Source organism: Arvicola amphibius, chromosome 15, assembly GCF_903992535.2.
Source record: "Arvicola amphibius chromosome 15, mArvAmp1.2, whole genome shotgun sequence".
NCBI classification, from domain to species: Eukaryota; Metazoa; Chordata; class Mammalia; order Rodentia; family Cricetidae; genus Arvicola; species Arvicola amphibius.
Window position 1 is genome coordinate 47,455,665 of NC_052061.1, and position 25,776 is coordinate 47,481,440.

At 49.5% G+C, this 25,776-nt stretch overlaps 2 protein-coding genes and 1 non-coding gene across 5 annotated transcripts in view; 1 reads left to right on the forward strand and 2 right to left on the reverse strand.

The window, feature by feature from the left end:
• Positions 1–3,504, reverse strand: part of Fbxo31 (F-box protein 31) — a 29,323-nt gene extending 25,819 nt beyond the window's left edge. Inside the window, exon 1 of one of the 3 annotated variants that reach the window (XM_038312204.2) lies at positions 3,152–3,504. In XM_038312204.2, the coding sequence (XP_038168132.1) occupies positions 3,152–3,449 (298 nt within the window). In that variant the 5' untranslated portion in view covers positions 3,450–3,504. Of the gene's footprint in view, positions 1–1,423; positions 1,597–3,151 lie in introns of those variants that run through there. The other 2 variants (XM_038312205.2, XM_038312206.2) reach the window with 2 other exon arrangements.
• Positions 3,505–3,960: 456 nt separating this feature from the next.
• Trnam-cau lies at positions 3,961–4,033 on the reverse strand. Its single transcript has one exon. It is a non-coding gene; the product is annotated as a tRNA-Met (tRNA).
• Positions 4,034–12,726: 8,693 nt separating this feature from the next.
• On the forward strand, positions 12,727–22,706 carry Map1lc3b (microtubule associated protein 1 light chain 3 beta). The gene is made up of 4 exons (XM_038313040.1): positions 12,727–12,867; positions 17,400–17,455; positions 20,568–20,674; positions 21,253–22,706. Exons 1-4 carry the CDS (start codon positions 12,828–12,830, stop codon positions 21,425–21,427), a joined length of 378 nt encoding a protein of 125 aa, XP_038168968.1. The 5' UTR covers positions 12,727–12,827; the 3' UTR covers positions 21,428–22,706.
• Positions 22,707–25,776: the final 3,070 nt, after the last annotated feature.

The following is a 25,776-nucleotide window of genomic DNA, read 5'->3' on the forward strand; positions in this document are numbered from 1 at the left end:
TCAGCACAAGCCCTAGAGGTGGGACAGAGCTGGCTAACAGGAGACACACGTTGACCTGCCCAGAGAAAGAACTCCGGGAAGGATTGCAATGGTGCTCAGCTGCCCCAAGTCACTCTACAACCTGACATGTGTGCCACGGCAGCAGAGGGACAAAGGCAGCACCTGCATGTGTCACTAACGGGGGACAGAAGACTCTGAGGTGCTCACTGTGTTAGCAACAGTCTAAACATGGAGGACATCATCCCAGGTTTCTGCTGTCTCCCAGGCCCAGACCACCCTACCCTTGTAGAAAGAGAGAGTCTGACTTTTTTGGTGTCTTTGTTAATTTTCAACAGTTACAGAATGAAACCCAGTGACTCATAAATGCTAGGCCAGTGTTCATCCCCTGAGCTTCACCCCAGGCTCTACCTTTTATTCTGAGACAAGAGCTAGCCTGGAACTCAGTCTATAGCCCAAGCAGACCTTGCATTTTTGATCCGTCTGCTGCAGCTTCCTGAGAGCTGGGATTGCAAGCCTGGCCACCAAGCCCCACTGATAAATGTATTAAAGCACCATGTTCGGTCCACGCCTTGACTGTCGGTCATGGCCCAAGTCTCAGAAACAATAAATCCACTCCAACCAGCCTTACCCACTCTCCTGGGCCAACATCTCAGCCCTGCCAGGCAACTGCAGGGCTGGGAGGACCCAGGCCTGCTCGAGGGGCAGGGACAGGTGCTGCTCTTCACCAAAATCAACTTAATTTTAGGAAAGAAGATGCTCAGGGGCTCAAAGAAGTAAGGGCAGGGCTGTCTCACACACAGCAGTTCCCCCAGGAAGACACACACACACAGACTGCCTCAGAGAGCCACAAATCCAGGCCTGCCAGCCAATCAGCCCCTCACCTGCACGGATTAGCCTTCACCTGCTGAAGAGCCAGGTGAACCGAGCCCACACAGCACCCAGCGCCTGTACCCAGTGTGTGCTTGGATGAAGCAGGAGAATGGAGACTTCAAAGCCAGCCCGGTCTGCACTGGGAGCCATCATCCCACAAAAGGCTGCCAGGAACCCAGACAGCACAGCCACAGGCCAAGCTCAGCACCTTAGAGCGTCAGAGACCACCTGCAACAGAAATCCCTCCCGATAAACTGATTAAAACTCACAAATAAAAGGGGAAAAAATGTTGCGTGCAGGGCTGGAGAGACTGCCCAGCGGTTAAGAGCACATACTGGTCTCACAGAGCACCTGGGTTTAGCTCCCAGCATCCACATGAAGAGGTTCACAAGCATTTGTAATTCCAGCCTCGGGGGATCTTATATCCTCTTCTGGAACCAGTAGGTACCTGCAGCCACATGCACGTACCCCATACACAAACACACACATATACACAAATAAAAATAGTAAAAAAATTTTTTTAAATGTTAGTGTTGGATGTGGTAGCTCACACCTGTAACACCAACACTCCGGAGACTTTCAGTTCTCGGCCTTTAATTTCTCAAAACTGGAATTTTAGTGTAGTGAGATGGTTCATTCTCTGGTCACAGCTCTGGAGTCCCAAAGAGCTGCCGGAGAGCTGTAGCAGTGGGGGCTGGGGGCACTGAAGAGACCCTCCCAAACTGCCACTGCTTTCCATACTGGCAATGGGACACGACACATATTTATCCACAGCTCTCAGAGCGTGTCGCAAGCTCCGGGTCAGTTAGCATGACTGGCACACCCCTTTGAAACGTCTAGTTTAACCAAAAGTCTGTGAGTCTGGTCTTAGCAATGACCTACCCACATCTCCTACGGTTCCCCCAAAGGCCAGCACGGGCTCAGCTGGCGGACAGGGAGCACTCTGGAGGGCGCTGAGTGTCACACTGAACATCGGATGAAAGACCAGTCAACTAGGCGGACAAAAGCACCTGCTGTACATGCCCTGAGCCCACAGAGCAGAGATTCTCAACGTAGGGGTCAAACAACCCTAGTGCGGGGCTCATCCAAAACCATCGGAAACTCAGATGTTTACATTACGATTCATAACCGTAGCAAAATTACAGTTATGAAGCAGCAACGAAAATAATCACTGGGGGTCACCACAACATGAGGAACTGTATTAAAGGGTCGCAGCGTTAGGAAGGCCGAGAACCACCGCCGTAGAGAAAGGAGCTGCCCTCCAATCCCCACAAACACGCATGCCCCACTCACAAACCCGCTGCACACACAATAACAATACTAGACCAAAGAAGCCATGTGTAGAAAGAAAAGGCAGCACTCAGAGAGAAAGTGAAAACAAACTTCACTTGTCCCTATGAGACTAAAGGTTACTACTGAGGAGTCTCACTAACTTTCTAAGCAAAAACAGGGCCTCCAAAGAGAAAATAAGGCAAAAGACAAACAGGACACTACACATAGGCCAATAGACATGCCAAACAGCCATGCTCAGGACTGAGGGCTTGGCATGCTTTTTTCCCGTCACCGGTGCCTCAGGAGAGGCACCTGCCACCAAATGCTCACACTCAAACTTGGGGTAATAATCTTCCCAACACCACACAGTGGGTAAGTGTAGCCAAGGCCAGAACTCTGATGTCAACCACGAAATTACACAGCAAAGGTAAAAAAAGAACCCTGCCGCTGGGGAGGACCTAGGGAAACTGCTTTTCTCGCCCAGCCTGCCATCCCACAATCCCACTTTGAGAGGTGCAAGCCCACAAAGATCACCTCAGGGGTTCCCGAAATTAAATGCAAATCTCCTGAATGTCTACAAAATGCACAAAGCAGTCTTCAGAGTGCTGTGGCCAGAAGACAAGAAACGCTGAAGCCCACGGTCACGGGACTAAGCCCATGTAGCATGCATGCAGCCGAATCCCTGAAGCTCTCTCCACCAGGAAGGCTCTAGGACATACAGCAACAAACCACTCAGGCTGAGCGCGTACCGTGCTGTACGCTCATGGAAGGAAGGCCTTCCAAAAGAGACGCTGACAGCTTTTGCGTCCTCGTTCTTGCGGTAATGCACTGGATGGGTGGGCTGACTGATAGGCTGGTTAAGCTTGGGTTTCTTTTATTGTTTGTTTGGTTGGTTGGTGGGGTGGGATTTTTAAAGACAGGGTCTCACTCTGCAGCCAGGCCTAGTTTGCACTCTGCACCATGCTCCTATCTCGGCTGAATGCCCGGGATATGGGATGTCTTCGCTCACCCTCGCGGCAGCGCCGTCTCCAGATAGTGTCGGTGTGCAAGATGCGGCGGAACCTGCTGCAGACCTGCGCCAGGCTGGGCAGGTCGGTGCCGGGCAGCGAGGCGAAGATCTCCACCAGCAGCTCGGGCGGGAGCTCCAGCAGGGAGCAGCGCGCCGGCCCCGCCTCGATACGTTCCTCCTCGGGGTCCGTGTCCGCCTCACTGTCCGCCGCTGCCGTCTCGGCCGGGCCGCGGCGCTGCTGGCGGCGGCGGCACCCACGCGCGGGGCCCACGCCGCAGAGCCGAGCGCACACCGCCATGCCCGCTACCACCGCGGACACGCGCACGCGACCGTGCACGCACAGCGCTCTGCGTAGGCGAGACGGCCCTAGCCGGGCCTGCCCACCCAAACTCAAGCTCCACCCAAAACGTGGCCACGCCCTCCAACAAAGCCCCACCCGCAGAGCGTCGCCCGGCCCCGCGAGGGCGATAAGTCCCGCCCCTAGACGTGGGCTCGCCCTCCCTCCAGCCCTCCCCCAGACACCCAGACACTACGACCGGACCCTCGAGCAGATAGACCCCGCCCCTGTGTGTGGCCACACCCTCTCTACTGCGCCCGCCTACGGATGTTGCCACGCCCTACTGCCAGGCTCCGCCCCCGAGCGTTTGCCCTCCTCCGAGCCCCGCACCTCCCCGCACCTACGGTGTGCTGCGGCTCACTAAAAGAGGTCGCCGAGTTCCAACCCGGAAAGCCCAGCCCCTAGAAAGGGTCACACTCCTCCCAACACTGACGCCACCTGCTACAAAGGCCTCAAACAAAATGATGCAGGATGCCCCGTGTGAGGATCGAACTCACGACCTTCAGATTATGAGACTGACGCGCTACCTACTGCGCTAACGAGGCTCCCTAGCAACCAGCCTTCGGCCAGGACCTTTGCATAGGCGCTGTCGCAGCGAGCAAGCTCCGGTAAAAGGGATCAAGGTTACTGTCGCCTAGCAACAACGCCACATCTAAACCGACTTGCCCAGGTTGCACCTCGGTTGCAAAGAGGTCTGGTGCTCAGTGAGGTGGGAATTTCAGGTGTCCCCAAGCTGCGCTCCAGCTCACAAGGCATCTAGAAACCTCCGTCTCTGGAAAGGTGTATCCTCCGCAGTTCTCTCCACTTCATGACTAGAGACTATATCACCTTTTTTTTTAATTATTAAGATTAGTCATTTGCGTGGTACTCTCTAATCCCAATTTGGGATTGGAGGATCAAGGCAGGAGGATCAGAAATTTAAGGTCATCCTTGACTAACTTAGTGATTTTTGAGGCAAGCCTGGGATACATGAGACCCTGTCTCATAAAAAGCCAATGTAAAAAAAAAAAAAAAAAGCCAATGTGAGGCTTGAGGCTTTAGTTATTACTGACCTGTGTGCACCCTTGTAGTCCACTCAATAAACTACCCCTTCAACAAGCAAACAAATATTATCTAATTCATTGGTGAATGATTAATAATAACATTAACCAAGGGCTCTACTTGGTCGCATGTAATCCCAGACCTTCAGAAGCTGAGGCAGGAGGATGGGGACTTTTAGGACATCCTGAGCTACACAGCAAGGTTTCATGTCAAATAAATAAACAGATAGATAGATAGATGATAGATAGATAGATAGATAGATAGATAGATAGATATAGATAAACTTAAATTACATAATAATATTAGCATTGTGTAAAAGTGCAGCTGAGCACACACTGCTCTGGTTCTGGTGTATGAAGGCTCCTGGGAAAGTTAAGCTCCGTGTTAGTGTGTGGCCGAGGCCCAGGCTAAACCTCCTCAGAACCATCGTTGCATGGGCTTTATGTCCATGAGCCTTCAGTGAGACGACGGAGCAACAGTGAGCTGTGTGTCCTAATTCAGCCTCTGGTACCCAGGACTCACAACTCAATGCCTCGCGGACCTCCCTTCACTGAGCGGGGATTCCTCCTGCCAGCATGCTTCCTAGATGCTGCTCCTTTGCGCGGTAACACGTAAACAAACGCCAGCGGGTTGCGGCGTCGCTCACTTAACTGGGAAGCATCCACTGACCTCACTTAGTCACCATTTCCTCACATTCTAACCCTAGCTAGCTTCTGTCTCACCTCCATCTTTGCCCACCTCTGCATTGGTGGGAGGGAGCAGGAGTGATCCCCCCGGAAAACGCAGTTCCCAATCTGTTTGGACCCCACACGCTTCTCCCCAGCTTCAAAACCACACCTTCTAGGAAGCATCCTATGTTGTCCCTCAGGGGACAGGCTTTATTCCAGAGCAAAGGTCCTGTTTATTATAAACACCGTTTGGATGTGGCAACCAGCACGTGGGGAAATGCATATTTACCCTCTGAGTATGCGAAATGAAAACTAACAAGGTGTCATGCTGAGGAATGAGGAACACCAAGCTGAGCCAGAACCCGAGGGACTGGTGGTTGCATCAGCTTTTGTAGCCGCCTCACTGGACTGGACGCCACTGCTTTTTGCGTCTTTCCATTCCAAAGTGCAGTACTCGCTCTGGTACAACAAAGCCAGCCCTGGTGGCAGGCTCCTCGAATCCCAGCCCCAAGGAAGTGGGGTGGGTAACACTACATTTAGAGTTAAGAATTAATGCTTGAAAGACCAAAAAGGGGGGGGGGGAGCCTCTATCATGTATGTAAGCCTCTAGCTGGTACAGGCTGTACCCTAGCAGCCGGTGCTCTTAACCACTAAGCCATCCCGCTACTTCTGCTTTGTAATCACACTTGCTTACCCTGCTCCTTTATGTGTTAAAACTAGACCCTGCCTACAGATAGGCAGAATCCATATCATCTTAGGGTTTTGCCTTTATAGGCCCTGGGCTGATATGGCTAGGTGCTGCAGTTTGGGAATGCTCTCAAGTGCAGACCTGACCCGAATCAGTCCAGGTGTCAGAAATAAAAAGCTTCCTCTTATTAAAATTTATTCATGGACAGGACGGTGGTAGCACACACCTTTAATTCCAGCACTTAGGAGGCAGAGGCAGGTGGATCTCTGAGTTCCAGGCCAGCCTGGTGTACAGAGTGAATTGATTAAACAAATTAAATCTAATAATTGAATAATAATAATAATTTTAAAAATTTATTCATGGTCAATGCTAATCTCTAAGTGAGCCCAGACCCATAACAGAAGTTGACGCAGGCAACTCACTGGGCTGTAGGTGATGGCCTATCTCAAGAAAGACAGAAAACAAATCTATCAACCCATAATGTCAATAACAGGGGCTGGGCAGAAAGGATTAATACAGCAAGCCTTCCCTAGCGGAACTGAGTGCTTATTAAAACATAAAATAATTTGGCCAAGTTTCCCACTTTAGAAGAATAAATGTACCTATGTTTACTTCTGAAACTCTGCAACTGGAAAACATTAGACAGACAGACACAGATTTACACAGCATATGTGACTGTTAGTCAGAGGACAGCGATGTTTCTGCTCAGAGAAAGGATCTTTGGGGAAGAAGCATTTGTGGTTACAAGAAGTGCACAGGCTATGAATTCAATCCCCAACACCAAAATATCACCGAAAACATGTGAAACCTCGGAAGTGGCACATAACTTTAATCCCAGCACTCTGAGGGCAGAGGCAGAACTCTGTGAGTTCGAGGTCAACTTGATCCACAGAGCAATCCATTCCAGCCAGAGATCCGCATCAAGACCCTGTCCAAAAAAAAAAAAAAAAAAAAAAAAAAAAACTATGGAGGAAAAATTACAAATAACATGTACATGTATAAGGAAATGAAGCTAGCTAGGAGAAAAGCACAAGAGGTAGAGTGTTCTGGAAAGAAGAGGCAGGTACTTGAGGTACTTGTTAAGTACTAATTTAGCCAGGACGCTGAGAGCGGTGCCAGGCAATGGCATACACAAGGATAGGAAAGCAAAGACCTGCCAGGAAGCAGAGACCAAGTGGCACAAAGGCGTGGAAGGAAGGCTCAAGCCAGAACGGAATCTGAGCAGATGAAACAGGAGATGCAGCCAGGACCAAGGAGGATGATGCAATCCCGAAGGTGGTGTTTTGGGAAGCCAACTCAGGCTTCCAGTGCAGCGTGGGATGCTGATGAACATGCAAGATTATGTTTCATGGTACACAAACACATTTTGTTTTGCTTGAGCGTTTGATACACACAAGTGAAAATTAACTAGTACATAAAATGCATAGGTCTCTCTACTGGCACATAATAACCAAGTTCTTTTACAAACCTTCGGATAAAAAGCGGCGCATTGGAAAGAAAATGGTGGGACCCTGCAGTGCTATGGGAAATGGAAACTGGTGCAGATGCTACGGAAATCAGTATCAAGGTTCCCAAAAATCTAAAATTGGAACATCTAGCTATGCCACTCCTGGAAGCAAACCTGAAGGACTCCAAAGTCCACATGCCAGAGATACTTACAGTGCTCACCGCTGCTGGCTCTGTTTACAAGAGCCATGCGACAGAAACCCGAAGAATGGGTGTGGAAAATGCGCGTATACACAAGGGAATTCTATTTAGCTATAAAGATTAATGAAGTTACAATATCTGCAAGAAAATGGATGGAACTGGAGATGATTCTACTAAGTAACATAAGCCAAATCCAGAAAGACGAATAACACATTTTCTCGCCTAAGTGGACCCTAGGTTTAAACGTGTGTATGTGGTCGAGGACATAAAAGTAGAAAAGGCACTGTGAGGGGAGACTCCTAAAGGAAAGCAGAGGGAAGGGTAAGACCAGAGGGCAGAATGCAGGGGTTGCAAGGTTGTGTAGAGCTGCCCGCCACCAGACATAACTACGCCAAACCAAGTCTGAAAAAAAACAAGCAAAAAATGTAGACTTTGCCAGGTGGTGATGGCACACACCTTTAATCCCTGCACTCGGGAGGCCGAGGCAGGCAGATCTTTACGTTCGAGACCAGCCTGGACTCAAAGAAACTTAAAAAAAAATAAATAAAAAAAATATAAAAAGTGTCGACTTTGGGTAAACATGGTGGCTCACGCCTGTAATGTCAGCACCCAGAAGGCTGAGGCAGCCGGAGGAACGAGAGTTCCAGGCCAGCCCAGGCTCCAGTATGAGCCCTGAGAAGTAATAATAAAACGTAAACAGTGGGGGAAAGCATCTGTTCGTCCGTGCCAGGAGTCAGAAGCCAAGTGCAGGGTGGTGGAAAGTGCGGGAAAGGCCCCCACCAGGCGCCAGGACCGGGCCAAGGCACCACCAAGACCTTGCAAGCCTGAACGGCCCCGCGGCGAGAACGGACGGAGCGACGGCGCAAACCCGTCCTAGTGGCCCAGAGGTCTCCCCGAGGCCGCTGTCCCCGCCGCACACGGGTCAACAGAGCGCCCTGCTCCTCGCGGCGTTCTTGAGCAATTCTTGTTTACTTGTTCTAAAGAGCAGGTGAGGCTGAGAGTGACTGTGCAGCTGGCCAATAGCTTCCCAGACTACAAAGTTGATGGGCGGCTTCTTCCAATCAGAGAGCGATAGGGGCAGGGCGGGACGTGCGCAGGCCCCTCGGCTCTGTACACGCCTGGGGCCCCTATGCTCTCCATGTTGAGTGTGGCACCTCGGCTCTGTGCTCAGGGCGGAAGTGTCCTCCAGTCTTCTGCTGTCCTGGTTTCCGGCGTTCCGGAGTGCTCAGGTTTCAGCCTAGGCTCGTCGTTGGAAACGCGTGTCGGTTTCCAGTGAGGTGGGAATTTTTCCAGAGTGCCACTGCCTGGGTTTTAGAATGAGCAGTTTGGTTGATACACCTGTTTTTACTTTGTATTTTTAGAAAAGGGCTCGTTGTTTATACTAGGGTGGCCTGGAACCCACAAAGATCTTCCGGCCTCGGCCTCCAGAGTGCAAGCATTAAATTTAAAAGCACCAGAAAATTCTCTGAGTAAACAATGAGTCTGTAGAAACGTTGTGTTCTTGCTTTTGCACTGTATATGGACTGATTCGGAGGGAAGAATCATATTGCTGAAAGTAAATAATACTGGGGGGAGGGAAGCAGGGGTTTAGAGCATTCAGAGGACCTGAGTTCACAGCGGTCTGTAACTCCAGTCCAAAGGATCCAATGCTGGCCTCTGTGGCCACTGCACACACATGGTATACAGAAATACATTTGGATAAAGATGATACACATAGCTGGGTGGTGGTGGCGCACGCTTTTAATCCTAGCACTTGGGAGGCAGAGGCAGGCAGATCTCCCTGAGTTCAAGGGTAGCCTGGTTTACAATAGCTAGTTCCAGGACAGGCTCCAAAGCCACAGAAAAACCCTGTCTCAAAAAACAAAACAAACAAACAAACAAAAAAAGATACACATAAGTGGCTATTCAAAATAAATCATACTCTATGTATCATATAAGCATCTTTTGTCTGAGTTTGACTGGGGCTGGAACCTAGGGTATTTTGGAACCTGGGCTCACTTGCTGTGTGCCAGGTCTGACTCAGTTCCTTGCACTACTAAAGACAACCAAACAGACTCAGATGAACTGGCATTTCCTAGGTGACTCATGTCTACTTAGGCACACACCTGTTTACAAATTTCCACGAGTCTGATTCTTGTGTTTGTGTGTGAAGGAAAATGAGCCTGCTCTGAATAGAATCCATACTCAGTATAAACTGCCATTCTCCTGGGGGAGGCAAGATCATGTTGGGATGTAAGAGTCTAGGTTCACATTGCATTGAGAACTTCGGGTGGCATTAAAGCAGCTTCCAAAAGTGTAGACTTCAGCACTGCAAAGACAAAAGAACAACCCTTCTGCAACCCTTTGTTGATTAGTAAGAGGCTTGGGTTGCTCCAGGGAAGGCAAACATCTTTCCCTTTTCCCATTGCCACAGCCAGAAAAGACATTTCCTTTTCTTGTATTTTCTGCAGTTTAGTAACACAAAAAAAAACCCATTTGTTTTTCTTTCTTTTCTTCTTCTTCTCCCCCCCCCCCCCCGTGTGTGTGTACGTGTGTGTTCCCAGACACAGTTTCTCTGTGTAGCCCTGGCTGGTCTCAAATTCAAGAGATCCACCCACTTCTGCCTCCCAAGTGCTAGGATTAAAGACAAGCATCACTATCGCAGGGTCCAAAAAAAATAAGTAAATAAATAAAAAGATAAACAACAAAAAAATCATTTTTTACACATACACAGTAGCATTTGAGTCAGGAAAGCTTCAGCAGGGAAGGCTTACTGTCATAAACACCCAGAAAAACAAGCAGCTACTCCGTTGTCAGAGAGCAAAGCTACAACTTTTGATTTTTCTTGTATCTTAGGGCTCAAACTCAGGGTCTTGCAGAGACTGGGAACACTATATCACCTGGCTACATTCCCTGGGACCTAGAAGGTTTTAAGTTGCTTTATTTTTTGTTCTGAAGTCAAGGCAACAATTCATTGCACAAGTCAGGACTCCAGACTGTATTTTCCCCAGCCAGGTGCAGGAGGTGGGTTTTACAGCTAGAGAAAGGCTGAAGAAAGCATCCATCAATCAATAGATTTTAGCCAGGTGGTGGTCTAGATCTGCCTGCCTCAGCCTTCTGGGAGTTGGACTATGGGTCCTAGTTTTAATCGATGTTTGGACCTAGATTTTAGCTTGGGTGAGTCCATTCTTTTCCTGTTTCTTGGTTTGTTTGTTATCTTTTGAGATAGGGCTACGATGGGTGGAGCTTGGGTGATTTACAGTCTTCGTCCCAGCACTCAGGAGGCAGAAGCTGGCGGATCGGATCGCTGAGTTCAGAGATAGTTCCAGGACAGCCAGGGGCAGTTACAGAAAGAAACACTGTCTTCAAAAAAAGAAAACAATAGCAACAAAAATAACCCAAATAAACACGAAGATTTTTTATTTCATATGGATGAATGTTTGCCTGTATGTATGCATTTGTACCATGTGGGTCCTAATACCTGAGGAGGCCAGAATAGGGGGTCAGATCCCCTGGAGCTGGAGTTACAGTTCAGCTGCCCTATGGGTGCTGGGAAGCAAACCCCCGTCCTCATCAAGAGCAGCCTGAGCTCCTAACCAGTGAGTCACCCACCAGTCCCATCCTACCTCACCCCTTTTTTGAGACAGGTTCTCACTACGTAAGAACTTGCTACATAGAACAGAACAGGCTGCCTCAGACTCACAAAGATCAGACTGCCTCTCTTCTGGGTGCTGGGACTAAAAGTCTCTGCACCGTGCCCAACTTGGCCTAGAACTTTCAATACTCCTGCTTCAGTTGCCAGGGCACTAGGATGACATGCCTCGTGCCACCAGGCCTGGCTTCCATTTTGAATTTTAGTCTGGCTTCTTGGGTCTCAGGGCAGCATCTTCATACGAAACAACCGCCCTCGAGCAAGCAACAGTGCAAACACACAAGAAGGACCGGCCCTCCGTGATTTTCCTCAGTAATATGCTTTGAAGGCTTCCTGTTCACTTTGAGGTACAAGGCAATCCCCGACAAACAGCACGTGAAGAAAGATGTTTCCAAAGTTAAAGGAAGAGGTCCGGGGTTTAGGGACGGTGCAGTGCCAGGTAGTAGATCTGCAAGGCCACCAGGCTGGCACAGACATGGCATGACACAAAGGTTGACAACACTCTATACCCGTCACCTGCTCCTACAAACAAGTGGGAAGGTGGCGTTGCCTCTCACAGGGAGCTTGAGGCTCAGACCTGAAGCTATGACAGAGGCTGACAGGCTGAGGGCCACTGCCTGACAGACTGAAACCTGTGCTAGACCTAGGCAGCCATGGCTGAGGAGTGGGCTGGCCCAGGCTCTGCCACAGCAGGAGGTGGGGACAGGCCTGTGATAAAAGCCTCTCAGGGGTCAGCTGAGGTGAAAGTATCTGTCAGTGAAGGGACAGCTGAGATAAAGGCCTCCAGACAGAACCGTCCTCCTGGACTTCCTGAGGCGGGTCAGGGCTGGATCAGGCTTACGCTGGTATTCCAGGACTCTGAGGGCTCACGTACCAGAGCTTGAGACGAGAGGTGGTGGGAAGGAAAGGAGGGTTACACATGGGTACCCTGGGAAGTCTAGGGGAGCCATGTCCCCCTAAACTCCATGCTCAGGAACTCAGCACTACACAAAAGGGCTTTTATAGGAAGGGAAAATGGACATACCGAACACTAGGTGGGGGGCCATCAACTTTTTGAGGGAACACGTAACTGACCTTAACCTACCCCGACAGACAAGTCTGGAATTCCTGAGATCTTACTTTCCTTCAAGATTAGTCTAGGAGTATATACTTGTGTTAGTGGCCTCACAGGGCACGCAGGAGAAGGCGCCACAAGATCGGATTCAAGAGAAGTCTCCAGGCATCTTGGGGTTCATAAACAAAGGTTATTCATCAGGCAAGACCTCAAGTACTCAAGTAGGCTTTTTTTTTTTGGGGGGGGAATTTAGGGATGTCAAATGACATCAGCCAAGGGAGCAGACACTGGGAAACCCACTGGATCATGCATGGGCAGAGGCGGACCGGGGTCTGCAGGTCTTGGCACCCGGCCAGGCTGCTCCCCAGCACTCCCCCTCTCCCCCACCCCGCGGCCCGCGCACGCGCAGGACAGACCGTTCCTTGGCCGCCGGCACGCACGCGCACACCACCCTGGATTCCGCCACTCCAGTCATGGCGGTTGTCGGGGCCGCCCTTGGTCCCGCCCTGGCTGACGTGCCGCGGGTCACCTGACTCAGCTGCGGGCTGAGGAGACACAAGGGAAGTGGCCGTCGCGGGAGCTTGAGCCTCCGATCCCGGACCCCCGCGCCATGCCGTCCGAGAAGACCTTCAAGCAGCGCCGCAGCTTCGGTGCGTGCCGCGCGCGGGGCCCTTTGGTGGGAGATCCGGGCGGTGTCGTGAGGGGCGGCGATCGGGGTCCCGATGTTGTCTTGAAGGGCGGCGATCGGGGTCCCGGTGTTGTCGTGAGGGGCGGCGATCAGGGTCCCGGTGTTGTCGTGAGGGGCGGTGATCGGGGTCCCGGCGGTGTTGTGAGGGGCGGCGATCGGGGTCCCGGTGTTGTCGTGAGGGGCGGCGATCGGGGGGTCCCGGTGTTGTCGTGAAGGGCGGCAATCGGGGTCCCGGTGGTGTCATGAGGGGCCGGGATGCAGCACGGGCCGGTAGGGTCTCCCTCTTCATCCCCCAGGTTAGCGAGCCCTGCCGGCTCAGTCTCCTGGGTAGCCCGGGCCCCGCTTGTCCCCTTAGTCGTCGGTGGTCTCGGCGTCCCCGCCGGGACTGGGAACCCGACCCGGGTGGCAGAGGGGACCGTAGCCGCGGCGGTCTCGGCTGTGTCCTCAGTGGGGCCCCAGGTCCGGACGCCCCGCAAGCCCCGAGGCAGTACCCAGCCATCTCCGCTCCGCTCCAGCAGTCGCCTGGGGACGTTTGGGTAGGAGAAAAAGCCTTTGTCTCATAACGGAAACTTGACAGCTAGCTTATTTGCTTGTAGTGATCTTTATTCTGGAACAGTCGTCAAGAAAGATGAGGAGTAAGTGGGGGGATGGGAAAAGTGAGACGTGCGTATTAGCCAGGACCCAGATCCCCTGTGTGGCTGAGGGGTAAACTCTCCAAAGCTCTGTCTTTACCTTAGATCGCGTTTTAGGTGTTTTCCCCCGAGTTCGCCTTCATTTCCCCTACCCCAAGCCGTTCTGAAGAAAGCGAGGGGTCTGATGGCTACTGCTTTCCTTGCTTTTGACTTTAGTGGTCCTGACTGTGGGCACAGAGTTTAGAGATTTGCCATACAGATGTTGTTTGGAGCGGCTCTTTTGTGGAGGCTAAGATCACTCTTGCATCTCCATTTTAAGGTATTTGGATTGGTGGAGCTCTGGAGTCTCCTCTGTCTGCATTGAGGGGCTGCTAACTGGGTGGATTTAGAACTCACCCCAAACAGACCCTTTGTAGCTAAAGAACTTGGGTGGGGCTTAGGCCAGTGAAGCTCAGGATCCGCCTAGTGGCAGAATCCCATTAGCTTTGTGTCATAAATTTTTGCACTTCCAGTAAGTAGCCATCATCCCCAGTGCTGGAAGGGGCCTAAGACATTCTGGAGGCCGGAAAGACAGGAAGACCAACTTCAATTTTACTCATTTATTTTATTTATTTATTTGTTTGTTTGTTTGTTTGTTTTTTTCGAGGCAGGATTTCTCTGTAGCTTTGGAGCCTGTCCTGGAACTAGCTCTTGTAGACCAGGCTGGCCTTGAACTCAGAGAAAGTCATGCTACACAGAGAAACCCTGTCTGGGAAAAACAAGTGAAAACTTGTGGAGTGGTTTCAGGGTGCACTCTTCTCAAAAGTGATTATGGCGACCCACCCCACAGGGGGTGATCCATCTATTTAATAACAAACCTGTTTCCCACATACCACTCGTTTTCCTCAGGATGGTCCTGAGCACCAGAAAGCTGGACACAGGAATGTTCAATACTCCCTTATGGTTAAAGAACCCATCTCCTCCAGTACACACTGATGGCCTCTGAGCAGCTGTCTGCTTATAGAGGCCCCAGCATGCCCTTAGTTCCCCACACTTCCAGGTTTGCCCCAGTACATTTCCCTGCAGCCAGCTAAAGACTGAGCACATCCTATGGGCCATCAGTCTTGTCCCTTGTTTACTTTAAAAAAAGACAGCTATTAGGTGGGCATGGTGGTGCACGCCTTTAGTCCCAGTACTCAGGAGACAGAGGCAGGCAGATCTCTGTGAGCTCCAAGCCAGCGTGGTCTACAGAATGAGTTCCAGGACAGCCAAGGCTACACAGAGAAACCCTGTCTCAAAACAAAACAAAACCCAAAAACTATTCCTGTCTTTCCCTTTGGGGCCTTATTTTGAGACAAATCAGAATGACATCGTGGTTTCTGATGGTGTAGCTCTTTGACCTTTTCCTTCTCCACTTACCTATGATAGCTATTTCTCCTTGAAGAAATCTGACTCTGCTTGAATGTTCCCGTCTTTTTAAAAAATTTATGTTTCATGCGTGTTCTACTTGCATGTCTGCCTGCACGACAGCAGAGGGCACCATATCCCACTATAGATGTTGTGAGCCACCATGTGGTTGCTGGGAATTGAACTTGGAATCTCTCCAGTCCCCGAATGTTCCCATCTTAACACGAGCTAATTTAGGGTTCTTTGTTGCTAGTGGTTGGCTGGTTATTTTAAACATAGACTGGGCTGGCCTTGAATTTACAGAGATCTTCCAGTCTCTTCCTCCCAATGCTGGGATTAAAGGTGTGAACCACCACGCCTGGTTTTTGTAAAAGAATTGCCCAGGGCTGGAGAGATGGCTCAGAGGTTAAGAGCATTGCCTGCCCTTCCAAAGGTCCTGAGTTCAATTCCCAGCAACCGCATGGTGGCTCACAACCATCTATAATGGGGTCTGGTGCCCTCTTCTGGCATGCAGGCATACACACAGACAGAATGTTGTATATATAATAAATAAATATTTTAAAAAATTGCCCAATTGGGGCTTGAACCCTGTGAGTTAGGATTTTCTTATTTTATGTGTATGGTTCTTTTGCCTACATGTATGTCTGTGTACCATGTGCATTGCTGGTGCCCGTGGAAGCCAGAAAAGGGAGTCACAGGTGGCTGTAAGCCACATGGGGGTGCTGGAAACTGAGCCTGGGTCCTCTTTGAGAGGAGCCAGTGTTCCTAGTAAGCCTTTTCTACAGCCCCAAAGTGTGGAATGTATGCTGAGTTCATCTCAGTGACTTACCCTACACCCCGGAGCATTCAGCAGCTATACATTGGAGAGCTCTTCTGGAAAGAGGCAGGAAGCCGGGTGTAGATGGTACCATCCCATCTGTGGGGTGGCGGGGAAATATGTGCAGAGAGCTAAGGCAGAGTAGAGAAGGACACAGAGGTAAGCGAAGAGGTGCTGGTGACTTGGCTCAGCAGAGCCCGACATGTGCCAGGCATTAATCTGTCATTAAGCACATCCCCAACCTCTTGAGTTTACTATGAGTAGCAGCTGAACTTGCCTGAATGTTCCTGCAAGAGGAACGAACCACTGGTAGAAATACCAGCTAGGACTCTTCCTCGTCTGTGGAGCCATATTCCTCATTAGTCTCCGAGTCCCTGCTTAAGGTGATGTTAAGAATTGGCTGGGAACATGGGAATGCAGCCATGTGGTTGCATTTAACACAGGAGTTATTTCCATGATCTTTGTTAAAGGTAATCAAAAAAATTTGACCCAAGTGCAGTTGGCAGTGACACAGTTTGTCGCCGTGTGGTGACAGCAGCGTTTGTTCTGGAGCCCTCTCAAGATTTCCACAAAGCTATTTGCACTCACCGTGAGTGTTCCCCAAAGCATCAGAGTTCTGTTAGGTTTGTTTTGCTTAACGCCACCTCCTCCTTTCATGAGTGACGTGTCTCCAGCTGTGTGGCCGAGTCCTGGGCACAGAAAGCCTGGTACAAAGTTGAAAATGAAGATAAGACTGGCTGTTTGCCTCCCAGCCTTGTGAGGTAGAGAGGCTGAGGAGGTCAAGGTCATCCTTAGTACTGCGGACGAGTTTGAGGCCAAGCTGTGTACAGGAGACCCTAGCTCCAGAACCCAACAATGAAACAGATATTCTCAGAAACGTGTTTCATCAGCAGGCGGCTTCATGTGGTTTTGATTTGGGGGAGGTGGTGGTTGAGAGAGGGTTTCACATGGTAGACCAGGTGCACAGCTGTAATTCAGCACCGGGAAGACTCGGGCAAGAGGGTCTCCAGTTTGAGGCCAGCCTGGGATACAGAAACCATTTCAAGAAAATAATTAAAACACATCCTGAATAGTGCCAAGGGGCTTCCCTCCCTTAACCACAAGTCCTGAGTGAAAATTGCATTAGACTGAAAACTTACAAACCTTGACAGGAATGATAGGCGTTGTCAGAGGAGACACTGGGAGACACCCCCTTCTCCCCCAGGTTACACAGTTAACCTGCTTTGTGTGGCTATACATCTGGCTTCGCAGCTCTGTGAAATGAGGGTTTTACCCGCTGGGCTGTGTTGAGCTGCTGTTGGGCCCACTGACTGCCTCAGTGCTCGGTGGTGAGATGCAATCCATCCCTGAAGTCCAGGGAAAGGTGTCCTTGCTGCTCTGCCTTGCCTCAGTCAGGACTGTCACCAGCAGGAACTGGGGCCCCTGATAGCACTGTGCCTCTTTTTTTTTTTTTTTTTAAAATAAGATTTATTTATTAAATATACAGTGTTCTGCCTGCATGTATGTTTGCACACCAGAAGACGGCACCAGATCTCATATTATAGATGGTTGTGAGTCACCATGTGGTCGCTGGGAATTGAACTCAGGACCTCTGGAAGAGCAGCCAGTGCTCTTAACCTCTGAGCCATCCCTTCAGCCTTGTCTCTTCTTTTCTTGCAGAACAAAGAGTGGAAGATGTTCGGCTCATCCGGGAGCAGCACCCCACCAAGATCCCGGTAGGTTCTACAGAGGCTGTGATTATACTTCTGGGCAAGAGGGGACCCTGGCCCCACAAGACAGCTCCCTCCCACCCCCGCAGGAGCCCTTGGGCTCTCAGGCTCTGTGTGCCCACCTAACCATGTGCATTTCTTCCTAACCGGAACTTGTTGCTCTTGTGCATGTTAAAGGGAAAAAGGACAGATGGGCTAGAACTTAGCTTTTTTTTCCCCCTCTGCAATCCCAGGATTGAACCAAGGGCCTGAGCATTGACTACTGAACTCTACTCCAGCCCCCACTGCTAGGGACACAAGGATGGCGTATGTCGGAATCAGTAGTCCTCAGGGTGGTATGGCTGCTTTGTAGATGAAGGGACATGATTCTCGGCCCCTTAACTGAGTGTTTTGCCGATAGACAGCCATCAGTACCCCTCCCCCATGCTGTGTTCCCTGGTTGTAGACATAGAGCTGTGAAGTCAGGCATGGACAGACCAGGGTTCAGAGTTGCTCAGTGTTCTATAGCTAGTCCCCACATTGTGGGAGGAATTCTGGTGTCATGCCTCTGACACAACAGAAGAGGAATTAGCCTCTCGGGATGTCAGCTGTCCCTGTGTTGGAAGGGAGCCCCAGCGCCAGGTCCTGCAGGTGTGCCTGTGTTAGGAGGGAGCCCCAGCGCCAGGTCCTGCAGGTATGCCTCTGTGTTGGAAGGGAGCCCCAGCGCCAGGTCCTGCAGGTGTGCCCCTGTGTAGCTTTCCCACCAATCCCATCATCCCATTCTGGGAAGGGAGGGGACGGGACTGTTGCTGCAGGTAGGTGGAGGTGGGACATGTTGTTCTGTGCTGGTTGGACATTTCCCAGCCTGTCCTTACATGAGGTGGAGCTTCCTGGGAGTATGCTTCCTAGGCAGAGCCCCGTGAGGAGTGGCTTTTCCTGGACTGAACCCATCCTTCATTTGGAGTGCCTGCCCGACCTGCTTGCAGGAAGCCCAGCTCCCTAAGCCTGCCAGGATTTGCACACGACTTCCTGCAGGGCTGTGGTTTGAGCGCAGGCTAGCAGCTCCTTCCCACAAGAGCTCCAGAGCCTTTGCAGAGACTCTGCTGCCCATCTGTTTGCACATGACGCCAAGCAAGCAAGAGAGCCAGGCTCAGTGCTGCCTAGCTGAGAAAAGGGTGGCCACAGTGGCTGACTCCCAGGCATTTCAGGCTAGAAACCTTGAGGAGGGCAGAGTCCTATTTCAGACCAGCCAGCCACGTCTTCCACCATGACCTGTACATCTTCCAAATTTGGAGAGTGAAGGAAAAGCAGAAGTTAGGAACTGGAGAGGGAGCCAGGCATGTTGAGATGCTTGTGTCACTATGGGGATTCCCAACAAGGGGCTGGGACCTGCTCAGAGCCAGTCTCAGGACAGTGAGCAAGGAAAGGGGTCAGGGACAGCCCTCTAGTGTTCCCATGCTTCTGGCCTTCTAGAAGAGTGCCAAGGTCTTTCTTCTATGTTCCTTCACTAACCCGCTAGCGGAGGGTCTGCCTCATGAACCCAGGTACGTGGCCCCCACAGCTGGCATTTCCCATGGATGCCATGCTTCTAAACAAGCCACAGGATGGAGTTTTTAATCTCGCAGGGATGGGGATGGCAGCTTGAGACAGTCTCTCGAGGAAGCACATTCAGGTCACATCCAGGGAGCATGTGCAGACAAGTGCTTTCCCTCCAGAAGCACGTGGTTGTGTTCCTCTCTGCCAGGCCATGACCAGGCAGGGATTTCTGTTCTCTGGGTCAGTGCCTATGGCACTTGGAAACTGTTGTTTCTTAGGCCCATCAATGCTCAGATCTTGTAGCAGCTTTTTCTTTAGTTTTGGATTTTAATCCAGATTAGTCTTAAATTCAAGGCAGTTCACTGCCTCAGCCTCCAAATACTGGGATTACACATGTGCCACATATCCAAACATAGCTTTTAGGGTTTTTATTATTATTTTTAATGAAATTATGTATTTGGGGTTTTTTTGTTTGTTTGTTTTGTTGTTGTTGTTGTTGTTTGAGACAGGGTTTCTCTGTAGCTTTGGAGCCTTTCCTGGAACTCACTCTTGTAGACCAGGCTGGTCTCAAACTGACAGATTCACCTGCCTCTGCTAAAAGCGTGCGCCACCACTGCCCAGCCATATTTGGTTTTTCAAGAAAGAGTTTCTCAGTGTTAATAGCCCTGTCTGTCCTGGAACTCACTCTGTAGACCAGGCTGGTCTCAAACTCAGATCCTCCTGCATCACCATACCCGGCTGCTTTTAACATTTTTTTAAAAAAATATTTTTGGTGAAGGGACAGGCCGTGGTGGCGCATGCCTTTAATCCCAACACTAGGGAGGCAGAGACAGGCAGATCTGTGAGTTAGAGGCCAGCCTGGTCTACAGAGCAAGTTCCAGGACAGACTCCAAAGCTACAGAGAAAACTCTGTCTTGAAAAACAAAAACAGGGCTGGAGAGATGGCTCAGAGGTTAAAGGCACTGGCTACTCTTCCAGAGGTCCTGAGTTCAATTCCCACATGGTGGCTCACAATCAACTGTAATGAGATCTGGTGCTCTCTTCTGGTGTGCAGGTGTACATGCAAACAGAATGCTGTATACATAATAAATTAATCTTGAAAAAAAAAACAAAAACAAATATGTGTGTGTTTATAGTTTAATATTTTTGGATAGATGACTCAGTGGCTTAGAGTACTTGTTCTCACAGAGGACCTGGGTTTGATGCCTAATACCCACATGGCAGCTCATAACCATCTGATCCATAAAACTGTATATATTGCTGGGTATGATGAGGCTCATGGCTATGATCCTAGCACTTAGGAACTTAGGAGGGTGATGCAGGTAGATAGCCATGTGTTAAAGGCTATCCTGGGCTATAGTGTGAAACTTATTTTTTAAAATACAGCCGAGTATGGTGACACACACCTTTAATCCTAGTACAATTTAACAACATAAAAGGGTGCCTGGCAGCCATGGCATGTCCTGTGTCACAGAGCTGTGAATGAATGCTGGTCACAGGAGTGTCACAGGGAAGACTAGGTTAGGCCTAACTCTACAGGGCACATGCTGGCCGCAGCATGGGGAGCGTTGTGCCTGCAGCTAAATGTCTCTGGCTTTTGCAGGTGATAATAGAGCGATATAAGGGTGAGAAGCAACTGCCCGTCCTGGACAAAACCAAGTTCCTTGTACCCGATCACGTGAACATGAGCGAGCTCATCAAGATAATTAGGTATTTGGCCACTTCCTGTCTGTTTCTTTGAGTGAGACTTCTCCTTTTCCCATCTTGGTGTCAGCCTCCTCCTTCTTGCATGTCCTTGTAAGGCAGGCAAGTCCACTCTGCAGCTGTGAATGGGATCTAGCTTGTTTATAGACAGCATCACATCTAAGGGCTATAGGTTGGACACACATACTGGATAATGGTTCTTGAAAAGATTGCTAGGCATGGTGGATTGCTGCTGGCCCATCTGAGATCCCCCATCCCAGTAAATAGTCAGGAACACTTGAACAGTGGGCGTTAGAGAATGTGTAGCCAGAGCTGCAGTAACATAGTCTGTGGCCGGTTGTAGATTTTGAATACTGATGGCTATTTGGATGACAGTTTCAAACTGGCCTCAGATACAGAACCAGTCCCTGATTCCAACCACCGCTGAGTTCTGTAATATGCTAAGAAGAGGGCTGTGGGCTTGCTTAGTTTTGCCAGATCAGTGGTTTGTTTGTTTGTTTGTTTGTTTGTTTGTTTTTTTAGTGGCCCAAGTTCTGCACAGATTGGAGACCTCATTGAGTCTCTCCACTGTCTTATCTCCACAGAAGGCGCTTACAGCTCAATGCCAATCAAGCTTTCTTCCTCCTGGTGAATGGGCACAGCATGGTGAGCGTGTCCACGCCCATCTCTGAAGTGTATGAGAGCGAGAAAGATGAAGACGGCTTTCTGTACATGGTGTATGCCTCCCAGGAGACATTTGGAACAGCACTGGCTGTGTAAGACCAGAACTATGCCTAATGTTTGTTAAGCCCTTACCAAGGAAAAAAGGGACGTTACCAGCGGATGCTGGTCCGCTCACCACTCACAGATCAGAACGTAGGCGCCCACCTAGGGTGTTAGGAACCGTTTGTCAGCCAGAAACTGAGCTCCATGCAAGCGCATTCAGCTTGGAAACTCACCTAAACTAGGCTCTCTTGTGTTCAAACTTTAGAAGTTTAAAAATAAAATACTTTGCATCCTAAGTTGCCAATAAAACAGACCAAATTATTTTGACACTTTTCTCCTCAGTAGGAATTTAAAATGGAACAACAGCATCAGGGGCAGTCTTCTGGGAGCTGCCTTCTCTCAAAGGGCTTTCACTCAGCAGTCTGCCTAAGCAGTCCCTTGGCCCAGGCTGTCTAGCGGAGGCCCCCAGCTGCACCATCACGCTCACCCTCAGCAGTACAGGGAAGCTTCCTCGCTGCTGTCTAGACGCTACCACAGACACTCAAGCACTGCTCAGAGGCCAGCTCCAGCCTTGAACAAGGGGTCGCTTGTCTAGCTTCCTAAGAGGTTGCAAAGTGTTTTTCTTTTGGTTTGGTTTTGTCTGGCCCATACCTGCTTCAGGGAAGGGAGCAAGCAGGTGTGCAGTGTTGGCATTAGGATGCAGCTGTCGAATGGTAGCCGCCTGGACTCTGAAGTTCGAATGCACTCCATCTGCCCTTGGCTTACAGCTATGATTTGTTAGTGTGTAACTGTCTCTGTAAGGTAGTTCTCTCAGACAGCTGTTGAGATTCTCCCACTTCATGTCAGTTCACCAGATGTCAGCCGTGACAGCAGCAGGAGATACGTGCTCTTGACAGATACCCATGGCCAGTTCCAACTAAAGGAAACCGTTGCTTCCGGCTCCCTGCATGTGGTCCACTGTGACACTCAGACCACCCTTGGTCACTCACGTTGTGATCTGAGAATCTCAGTGAGAACTGCCTGCTGTCATGGAGGGAAGCCAACATAGCCACCTCCTACCCTAGCTCCTTACAGTCAGCCTCCCCCGCTCCCTGCATGCAGCTGTCCACTTGCTAACTTTCAATGTTATTTTATTTACATCATGTATATTCTGACTACCTGTCTTGTGTAGGTTGTGTACGTCATTATGTCCCTGGTTTTTATAACTACGGTGCGATCAATAAGGATTCCTGTAATACTGCTTTAAAAATGCTGCTCAGAGGGGCGGCCTTCATTTATAGGACACCTGTACACTTCAATGCGCTAAGTGAATAAAGGCACAACTGAACCTGTCTGAGAGCCGTCTGTCTCATGGTGTCAGTGTGGGAACTGGGCCCTGCAGTGTGCTGAAGGGGAGGGCATTTTCCTGTCCTTGGTCAACACCTTGCCATTAGCTCTGCTTTTAAACTCTCTGCATAGCTGACTGATCTGCCAGCTGTCAGGATGATGTCAGTGCTATGGGAACTCACATGATGGCCTTGTCCACCAGAGCACACACACCACAGGGCGACAGCTGCTGGCACTTGGGAACCAGTGTAAGCAACTTCAGCTTAGAGCAGACAGAGGCTCTGAAAAGCTGTCCAAGAGTCTCCCCTGACCAGCCTAAGATGCTACACTCGGGTTGTAGACACTGTCCAGTGAAACTGGACAGCTCTGGATCTGAGGTTTTGGTGGCAGATGCCTTCTAGGTGCAGCTCTGCCTCAGCAACCCTCACAATGCAAAATACTGGTCAAGTCAGTCTGGGCGGTGCTGTCGCTGTCCTGGAAAACCACAGTCTCAGGGTGTGACTGCCAAAAGACGGTGCGACTCGAACTTCTTTACCACTCCCATCTGTACTAGGAGCAGAAAGTAAGAACTGAGCTGGGAGAGGGTCCTTCTGCCTCTGACAAAGATCTGGGAACATCAAACACTTGAGTTTTTTAAAATTTTTATTTTCCGTACATTAAATTTACTCATAAAAACAGTCTAAAAATGTACATTTTTCCTTTTTAACAAAGTATAATAAAACATAAAAACCCCAAAAACAATACTTGACATTTACAATTCAAAATCAAATTAGCAGAATATTAAATATTTACAAAACTATATCTTTTAAAAATATTTATAAAGTTACATGCAATTTTGTAGAATTGACAAAAGAATGGCTCAAAAATGGGGAGAATTGTCCTTCATTCCTAAAAAGAAAATATGCCCAATAGAATCTGTGATAGTTTCAGTCTTGGTACCAACACCTCTTCTGTGTGTGTGTGAGAACTGACCTGTGCTGAGGGCTGGGCCACTGCCCCCCTTGTGGTAAGACAGCGGCCTGGACGTGGCCTTGCCAGTACAGTATGTGGTTTTTCTGAAATATTGCCAAGTGTTGACTACAGGTGCTGCATTCAGTCAAACTGGGACAGGCCAGCAGTCTGGTTTCTGGACCCCATGGTTTCTTAGGCCACCTGACTCGCTTTATGGAAGTCACCTGCACCTTGGAAAGGATAGCTATCCCTGCTCAGGTTCCCCAAGACTGCCACTGGGGATGAGGTTAAGCAGACAGAGTCCCTGCATCCTTTTAACTTTTAAGACTTTACCAAGTAATGCCATCCACTAGCTGGCTGTAAAACTAGCGTGTATGAGACCAAATGCCAGGAAGCAGAGGGAGTGACAGGGACGGAGTGAGGAGAGAGACCCAGTTCCCATCGGGCTGTCCTCAAGGGACTGTCATGGCACACATGTAGGCAAAGGTACCGCCACTGCGACTGCCTCTGCACGTGTGTGTAGTACAAGCCAGTCTGACTTGTAGAAAGGACTGGAAGCCTAAATGGAATTCCACACGGAAGCTGCTAACTACTGCATTAACAGGCTGCTATCATCTTTGGGAGATGAGCGTGCCGCTGGTTTCCTAATACTCAACCGTGTATGTTCAAGAAGTATTTTGTCTTTACTGTGAGAGCTAGCTCCCATTCCGCAGTGCTCTTCAGAAGTTAGGAGTTTTCAGCATTAAAACACTTTCCAATTGTCACTACCAAGCAGGAAATAAAAACTAGAAAGTAAGGTAGAAAATTGAGTAGTTTGCTTAAACAACAAAAAAGGTCACATAGCTGTTTTATCCCAACACTGTGCCCTCCTTCCTATGTTTATCCCACTTCCTACCCTGAGATGTTAACACAGGATCAAAACTGACGCCGCAGCCCCAGGGCCATGCCCACCTGGGTACCACTGCCATTTGACACAGCAGTTTTAGGAAAATGACTGGAAAGGGCTGGTCTGTTCGGGGTGTAACAATGAAGTCTCCCAGTGAAGAAGTTAAGTGTTGGCCATGCTGACGGCCTCTACAGGCTCTGGGAGTGAGCCTACCTGCAAACACCTGCCCACGCCTCCATGTTGTGCATGCTCCTTTGCGTGATGTAATCCTTGCCAGCTTCACAGAAATGCCACACAAGCTCTTCCAAAGACAACCGGCGGCTTCCAGACACAGACTGCTGTCGTCTGGACAGCTGAGATGGTGCTGGGGCTTGCTCACCTCAGCTGAATGGCACAAGTCACGTGGGAGTTGCCACAGCAGACTGCTGTCTTTCAGGCTAACAGCTGAAAGGGTAACAAGACACTTCCAATCCCTATACTGACCACAAAACAAAAAACTTAAATATGATTTTTTTCTTTTGCTATGAGACAGTTTCCAACAATTTCTGTGTTGAAATAGGATTTATTTAAAATATTTCTTTGTTTAAAAAAAACCAAAAAATTTAAAAGTTTGGCTTTCAGCACATATCCAGGCCACTGTAATGGCCTTCAGAAATATTAAAATCGTAAACATCAATGAACACTCTAAGTCTTCCTTATTAACACAATGCGACCGATCCCAGTCTGGTGCTCTTTAAGGCAAAGTGTGTCAGTTCTTGTATTGACATCTGTAGTGTTACTGAGTGAGAGATCAACAGAGCATCCCCTAATGCCTCATCACCATCACCTCAGAACAGATGGGATACTGTGTGCCATGGACAGAACAGAGGTCTATCAATCCTGCATTGCATAGAATCGACAACACTCAAGCCTTCCGTGTGGGTCTCCACGGAGAGAAAGCCCATCTTAGAATATGAAGCCTTGCATCACAGCGCCTCCAGTTATAGGGTAGTTTGTGATTTACACTAATTTTGCGTGAGTGTGATTGTCCCATCTGAAGAATGGTCTAAGGACTGAGATTTTCTTCTCCATAAACATGAAGCTGGAAAATCCTTGGCAAGATCTTACCATTAATTTTTTTTTTAACACCAAAGGCTTCAGCATTTTAAATAACATTATTTGAGCATAAAATTTCCTTTAACCTTGAATGTCTAAGCCCCTCATGCCTCCGTTGTGGTGGCCCCCCCGCCCCGGTCTGGAC